This window comes from Odontomachus brunneus, unplaced genomic scaffold (assembly GCF_010583005.1).
Source record: "Odontomachus brunneus isolate Ranch 3 - 2012 unplaced genomic scaffold, Obru_v1 Obru_scaffold_189, whole genome shotgun sequence".
NCBI lineage: Eukaryota > Metazoa > Arthropoda > Insecta > Hymenoptera > Formicidae > Odontomachus > Odontomachus brunneus.
Window position 1 is genome coordinate 25,308 of NW_022639639.1, and position 8,368 is coordinate 33,675.

The following is an 8,368-nucleotide window of genomic DNA, read 5'->3' on the forward strand; positions in this document are numbered from 1 at the left end:
TATATATATATATATATATATATATATATATATATATATATATACACATAAAATAACCATCTTTTCTGCATTGGTGTCGCAATGTCCAAATCCGTACATATTTATGCCAGCCAATCAGCTAGTCACGTGACCATATTGGCGATTCTCTTTACTAGAGGTTCTCTAGAGCGCACTGATTACACAGATGTCTATACTGAACTAGATTGTTAAGAGGCGCCGCCCCACGGAGCGGAAATTTTCAGCGGAACGGAACGTGCGGAGTTAGCACGACCAATCATAGCCGTTCTGCTTTTCTTCCGGCGCTTTTTCTATTTTCCTTGTGTTCCATGGAGCGGAATACGCGGAATAATACAAAAAGTAGACTTTTTAATGTTATTTCTTACGTTTTTAATAATTTTAATAATATTTTATACAAATGATATAATACATGATAAATTAGTAAAGAGTAAAATTAGTTTCTCAATAAAATACTTTTTATGAAAATATGCAACTATTTTACGATTGGCTAAAACATAATTCCGCTGCCGCGTTTACGGCTTCATGTGACAGAAGGAAAAGTACATCAGCGGAATTGCGATGATACATTATGTAGTACAATAAAGTGAGAACTATTGTGATTAATTATGGAGAATATATTATGTGATTTTTGTCGACTATGGCTGTTGATTAAACATATAAACATATAAACATATTCACAAATTATTCACAATACATCATTGTTTACTATAATTATCAAAATATTAACATCTTATTACTTACGATCCCTCCATTCATCACTTCTGAACGAAATAATAAAGAATGTCGAAATATATATATATATATATATATATATATATATATATATATATATATATATATATATATAATAAATATATAAGAAGCAAATGAGATATGTAAGATATGTTGAAGTTATCCGCGACTATCTTTAACCTTTCGGCAAAATTGCAGCGGTAATATTATAGCGAAACGGCAGAAAAAAGAGCGGAACGGCTGTGATTGGTCGTACTGGTTCCGCGTGTTCCGTTACGCGGAGAATTTCCGCCCCATGGGACGTCGGCCTAAAGAATTAAATTAGCGGTACATGGTGCTTGTTTCCGTGCTGAATTGCTTGTTGGATGGAAATACTCTGATGATTGGTGCATTTCCATCCATCTTCAGACATGCACCAATCAGCAAGCAATTCAGCATAAAAACAAGTATCGTGTGCCGTTGGCTTATATGTGCACTAAGTGTGAAAGTGTAGAAAGTTCAATTAATGTGAATAAACTTATTAGATATTAGCTATTTTCAGATAATTCACACCTTTAGAAGACGTCCTAAGAATATTCTGATGACGTCCCTCCGTCCTGAAAACGTTTTCAGAATGTATTTTGGAAAATTTGTGTTATTTGGGATGTTCTAGTGTGCAACGGGCATTAGATGTAAAAGTGTGAAAAGTACAAGCAACTCAAACAAACCTAAGGTTTGTTCGAGTTGCTTGTACTATTCACACTTTTACATCTAATGTCCGTTGTACACTAGTACACCTCATACAATACAAATTTTCCAAAATACGTTCTGAAGATGCTTTTAGGACGGAGGGATATCATCAGAATATTTTTAGAACGTCCTTTGAAGATGTGAGCTGTCCGAAAATAGCTAATATCCAATAAGTTTATTTGCATTAATTGAACTTTTTACACTTTCACACTTAGTGCACATTAATTCTTTAGAGATTCTAAAAATGACGTCATGAGTCCGTTCGTGTTACGAGTGTAATTGCAATTTTGATACATTTTTTACACTTGTCCCAAGCAAGAGTGAAAAGTGTATCAGAATTGCATTTACACTTGTAAAGCCCATATCAGACTACGGATTAAGATTGAGATTGAATTGAAAATTAATCAATCAGAACAAAATTCACTAAGCTCAAGTTTGGTGAACTTTGCTCTGATTGGCCAATTTTCAATTCAATCTTAATCTTAATCCGTAGTCTGATACGGGCTTAACACGAACGGAAAACATGACCCCATTTTTAGAACCTCTAAAGAATTAATGTGCACTAAGTGTGAAAGTGTAAAACATTCAATTAATGTGAATAAATTTATTGGATATTAACTATTTTCAGACAATTCACACTTTTAAAGGACGTCCTAAGAATATTCTGATGACGTCTCTCCGTCCTGAAAACGTCTTCAGAATGTATATTTTAAAATTTGTGTTGTTTGGAGTGCACTAGTGTGCAACGGGCATTAGGTGTAAAAGTGTGAAAAGTACAAGCTACTCAAGCAAACCTCTTAAGCCCATTCTACAATTGCGAGAACGTGGATGTAAGTGGTTGTAAGTGATTACGACAACCAATCATAGTAAAGCAATCAGTGAATAAAACATTCGGATTGGTTGACTCTTAAGGGACGTCTACATTGGAAGTAAACAGTAAGAAGTAGGAAGTAAAAATAAGAAATTGACCAATCATAGTTAATTATTCTTCTCACATTCGACTGTGGTTGTTCAATTTCTTACTCTTACTTCCTACTTCTTGCTTTACTTCCAATGTAGACGTCCCTTTACGTTCACAACTACGCTTACGCAATTGTAGAATGGGCTTTAAGCCCATTCTACAATTGCGTGAACGTGATTGTAAGTGGTTGTAAGTAATTACGACAACCAATCAGAGTAAAGCAATCAGTGAATAAAACATTCGGATTGGTTGACTCATAAGGGACGTCTACATTGGAAGTAAGTAGGAGTAAGAATAAGAAATTGACCAACCATAGTCGAATGTGAGAAGAATAATAAACTATGATTGGTCAATTTCTTATTCTTACTTCCTACTTCTTACTGCTTACTTCCAATGTAGACGTCCCTTTACGTTCACGACTACGCTTACGCAATTGTAGAATGGGCTTAAGTGATTACGACAACCTATTAGAGTAAAGCAATCAGTGAATAAAACATTCGGATTGGTTGACTCTTAGGGCTATCGCACACAAATTGACATAACTGCATATGCATAGCATAAGACCGTATGTACCAATGAGCATCGAGTATTAAGTCGCCATATTGGTGTTCGATGCTTAATATTCGATGCTCATTGGTCCATACAATCTTATGCTATGTATATGCAGTTATGTCAATTTGTGTGCGATAGCCCTTACGTTCACGACTACGCTTATGCAATTGTAGAATGGACTTTATGAATACCGGCCTATGGGCCATAATCGATTATTTCTTATTGATGTCCCATCTCTAGGGGTGCGTTCAGATTCCCTACCCGGATGCACTCTATTACTAGAAACACTATAGTATATGTTACATATACTATAGCACTTCTAGTATTAGAGTCCACCCGGGTAGGGAATCTGAACGTACCCTAGAATAAAGGCATGATGCATATCAGTGTACAAATTATTTATGGTTTAATCAACTGATTCGATCTTTTGGCGGAAAATAAAGCAAAGAATTAATTACGTTTATAACTGAAGGTAATTTTTAATAGTGAATAAAATATGTTGCACATAAGACAATAAAATTACATTATATGTTTTTTTTTCCATTTTATTTGCTAATTATATATTATATCAAGAACATTTTAAAACATTTTAAAAGTTTTTAATATCCAGAATATTAACGGAAAAGAAGAAATTTTCGCACTATGGATAAAAGAAAATTTATGTTCAAAAGTTTACACAAGAACTTGCAACTAGAGAAACAATCATCAGAAAGGATTAATTCTGGTACTAGTAGTAAACAAATAGATCTTAATACAATGGAAGATGGGAATCATTCTTTTAATGATGGACAATTGTCGAATATTGAATCATCAGTATTAAATCGATCACTAATAGGAAGTAATTCTGCTGAAAATAATAAAAAGGGCTCTTTTAAAAACGAAGAAGATTTATTGGAAAGAAACAGTTTAATTGTTACATGTAAACTACCAAAAAATCGAACATTAATTTCCACAAATAATCTAACATTAGCAAGAGATATATCTTGTACAAGTCAACAAAGCAGTAATCAAAATGAGATATTAGTAATTAACAAACCTTTGACAGCTGATCTTTCTGTGAAAGAGAAACCAATATCACAGAAACGTAAAAAAAGTTCTAGTACTACAGATTCTGATAGTGATCTTGAATCTTTATCTAACAAATATATAAAGAAGAAAAAGTATGATGAAGTCAATACAAAGAAACAATATACTGGTCAAAATAATAATACCAATAGTTCAAATAAGAAGTCGTCTTTTTTGAATCATGCATCATCTAGTAAACCAATGATAGTACCTAATATTCTTCAGGAAGAATTACAGGATAAACCATCTATTCTTGTTAACTTTTTAAAGAAATGTGGGATTATGTTGTCAACTGATGGTATATGTATTCTTAGTATGTATTTTTATTGTATATATTTTATTTTTAAATATCACATTTTCTATATTAATTTTTTCTTCTTTTTTTAGATGTATCTCCATCCATTGCCAAACAGAAAATGAAAACAATATTAAATTCAAAACGATTTAAAAAAAAAGATATAATTGATTCCATAGAGGAATATGTTCAAAATAAATGTTTTTTAAATATATTGAATAACATTGAAATATCCATTGATAATAGAGATTTTACTGTTGTAAGTAGTGTATCTCTTGCAAGAATATTATTGGAAGCTACAGAAATTCAAACAGATATATACAATATCTTCATATCTAAACTCAATGAATCTGTTCTATGTGTGTAAGTATATTCTATTACATATAATTCTAAATATTAATTGTTTATAATATATTTAATAATTACAATATTAAAAGTACTACAATACTAAAAATTTTGTTAAAGTTAAAAAAATTTGTTACTTTTATAGGAATACACCAGAGAAAATACCTTGGGCTGTTTCAGTATTACATCAGTTTCGTTTTTTGGATACTATAGTCAATGTTGATATATTAACTGCAAACATAGAACAACTACTAGAGACATGCCCAATGTGGTTTCAACATGAACTCATCTTATTTTTGCCTGATATTTTATTAGATAGTCAACATCAAAGCATAGCTGAAGTTCTAACAAAAATAATGGAGGAAAATTCTGAATTAACAAATGTAATTTTAAATTGTATCACAAGTTTTAATCTTAACAAAGAATACTTAATGGAATATAAAATTAAAGTATTAAATTTATTGAAAATAAATATAAAGTTACAACTTATACCATCTATTATCAGGTACATCAACATTTAAGATACTTTAAATTTATCTTATATTTGTTTTGGTTTAATATTACAATAACTTAAATAAATTGCAGATTCCTTCTTAATGACTATGTGTCACCAGATATTGTCAAGCAAATGTTACTTATACTACGTGACATAGAAATGCAGCCTCTTGCTGGTGATAAAGTAGATGATTTTTACAAAAATCAAGTACAGATTATTAAATCATTAAAGATGTGTATGTTATTAAATAAAGATGTGATACACACTGCAATAATGGTAGTAAAAGACATCAATAAAAATCCTAAACCATTTGATCTGATTATTTTGCTGTTAATATCTGCTGGAACAATAAGGCAAAAGAATGCAGAATCATTATGGAAACAGAATGTAAGATGTGGTTTTTACAGGACAAGTCTACTTCTAATACTTTATAATGATTACAAAGAGGTTTGTATATTTAATGCAAACAAAAATTTATAAAATTAATTTTTATTTAGTAAAATACTGTCATGAATAACATTTTATATCTATTTTTAGGTTGTTCAAGAATTGCACTTATCAGCACTACAATTAGCTGGTAAATTGATGAAATCTGAAGAACATGTGTTTGTTAATTTTGCAATAGAATGGTTTCGTCTGCAGTTTCTCAATCAGAAAGACATGTTATTTAAACAGCGTGAGATTATTGAAAAGATTATTCTTCTCATGGGTAATAATGATCAAACTGTAAAACATGCATTGATTGTACTTTGTAAAATGGCAGAAAATACCATTGAAAGAAATTGTTTAGTGTTGCAATGTAATCATTTAAGAATTTTACTTGAAAAAATAGATCGCTTTGGACTCCCAGAAATTGGCACTTTAAATGATTTATTACACAGCTTATGTTTAGTTGATGATTCTACTTCAGAATCTTTACGAGATGATTTGTTTATACTATTGCAAAAACAACTATCTGCTGCTAAACCTGTGTAAGTATTATATAATTATCATAAATATTATTTACATGATTTTATATATATATATATATATATATATATATATATATATATATATATGTATATATATGTATGTATATATATCAATTTGATTAAACTAAACTTAAATAACACATTTTAGCACAAAATGCAAAGGTGTTATGGGAGCAGTGATGGCGATAAAACATCTAGCAGGGAAAGCTGAAACTTGTGATCAAGCTATGAAATTATTTAGTATGTATATTATTTTACATATACAAATCTTTTATTTCATTATGTTTTGTACATATAAAAAAAGATAACATGTGCTAAGTTTAAAACAATTTAGAACAGTTTATTACAAATTTTTTAAACTAGATAGTGGATTGTTTAATATTATGAATATTGTACAAAGTATCTAATAATTATTGTATCAATGCTTATACATATATAGAGCAAACTGGACAAGAAAGTCCCTTAGTCGATAATCAATAAATAGTCGAATAATGAATAGGGAAACGAGGCATATGAAATGGTGAAATAATTTTGCATTCTTTTGCCTTATTCCAATAAATATTAACAGCAAAATAATTAGATCGAATGGTTTTGGATTTTTATTGATGTCTTACTACCATATATCACATCTTTATTTAATAATATACTTGGTTATATAATTATTTTATATATTATTTAATATCTTTAATATTTTAATAATGTGTGTTTTGTCTGCATATATCATTTCACCATTTGTTGTACGTTATTAATCGTCAAGAAAAAGAAATATTTTTCGAAAAATTTTACAAATATGCAATTTTACAGATATGCAAGCAATCTCAAATGTTTTTTGTCTATATTTATCTAGAAATAGCATGCAACCTTCTCTAGTATATGTTATTCTTCGCTTCTAATATCACAAATTCAACATAATCGCGGCAAAATACAAGGAGCTTAAATTAAAGCTTTTTGTACCTCTCCGGCCATGTCGAATTTGTGATGTCAGAAGCGAGGAATGACGTGCGTGCCATTTCTGAATAAAGATAAATATGGACAAAAAAGCGTTTGAAACTGCTTAAACACACTTGTAAAATTATCCAAAAGATATACCTTTCCCTTAATAAATAATAAATGGAGAAATGAAACACATGAAATGATGAAATGAGTCTATTTTGCCATGCTTCATTTTATCATTTTTTATACGACTATTTACTGATCGTCAAGTGAAAGGAATAGTTTTCGGAAAATTTTACAAGTGTGCTAAGCGATCTTAAGTTCTCTTTCGTCTGTATTTATCTTTATTTAGAAATAGCAACTTTTATCAACGTGTCATTTTTCGCTTTTAACGTTATAAATCCAATATAGCCGTGGCGAGGTACAAAGAGTCTTAAAGAATATCTGCTAATGAGTACATGGAAAATGGTAAAATGAATTCTGTAAACATTATCTAAAGAAAGATATTTCGAATCTGTTGAAAATTTTCTGACAAGCGATGTGTAATGTTGGATATACAATGTATCTCAGAACAATCTACAAAGCTTTCGTGAAAACGTAGAGCGGGTTAAAATAAATGTAAAAGTCACATACCGAGGCAAGATGTACGAGCACAGTGGTACAAGTATAGACAGTGGTGCATTATCTTCCAATCGCCACGCGCAACATCCGCGCGCTATATTACTGGGCTGCGCTATGACTCGAGCGGTTAGTCTTCTACCATTCAGTACACGCTTTTTCTTAATCTTTCGTAATTAATTTCTCAGTTATTATTATGAATATCGCAAAACTGTATAGGACTTTTATATTTATTTTAACCCGTTTTTCGTTTTCATGAGCTTCGTAGATTGTTCCGAAACACCCTGTATATAAAATAAGTTTGATTTTACTAATTTCAAAGTTACATTGAAATTTTTATACAGAATGATATAGTTTTTTAAACATAAGTCGATTTCTCTGGTAATTCTGCATATAAAAATATATTAGAGTAAAAAATCGTCAAAAATATTGGGTGTACAACTTAATTCGGTCCGTTTTTTTGCTTGAAAAACGCATTTATTTGAATGATAAAATGAATTAATACATTATTGAAAGTATTGTCCATCGCTATCCACTACTTTTTCCCATCTTTCTGGCAATTTATGGATTCCGTCGCGGAAGAAGCGTTCATCTTTTGAAGCCAAGAATGAATCGAGCCAATTTTTGATACCCTGTTCTGAAGTGAAGTGTAT

The 8,368-nt window shown here is 30.4% G+C and overlaps 1 protein-coding gene across 7 annotated transcripts in view; it reads left to right on the forward strand.

The window, feature by feature from the left end:
• The first annotated feature begins 3,318 nt into the window (after window positions 1-3,318).
• LOC116851756 (Fanconi anemia group D2 protein) overlaps window positions 3,319-8,368 on the forward strand; it is a 112,279-nt gene continuing 107,229 nt past the window's right edge. For 3 of the 7 annotated variants that reach the window (XM_032831499.1, XM_032831504.1, XM_032831502.1), the window contains exons 1-7: window positions 3,319-3,464; window positions 3,603-4,370; window positions 4,445-4,715; window positions 4,843-5,202; window positions 5,283-5,640; window positions 5,731-6,164; window positions 6,313-6,404. In XM_032831499.1, coding sequence (XP_032687390.1) covers window positions 3,635-4,370; window positions 4,445-4,715; window positions 4,843-5,202; window positions 5,283-5,640; window positions 5,731-6,164; window positions 6,313-6,404 — 2,251 coding nt within the window. In that variant the 5' untranslated portion in view covers window positions 3,319-3,464; window positions 3,603-3,634. Of the gene's footprint in view, window positions 3,465-3,484; window positions 4,371-4,444; window positions 4,716-4,842; window positions 5,203-5,282; window positions 5,641-5,730; window positions 6,165-6,312; window positions 6,405-8,368 lie in introns of those variants that run through there. The other 4 variants (XM_032831503.1, XM_032831500.1, XM_032831505.1 and 1 more) reach the window with 4 other exon arrangements.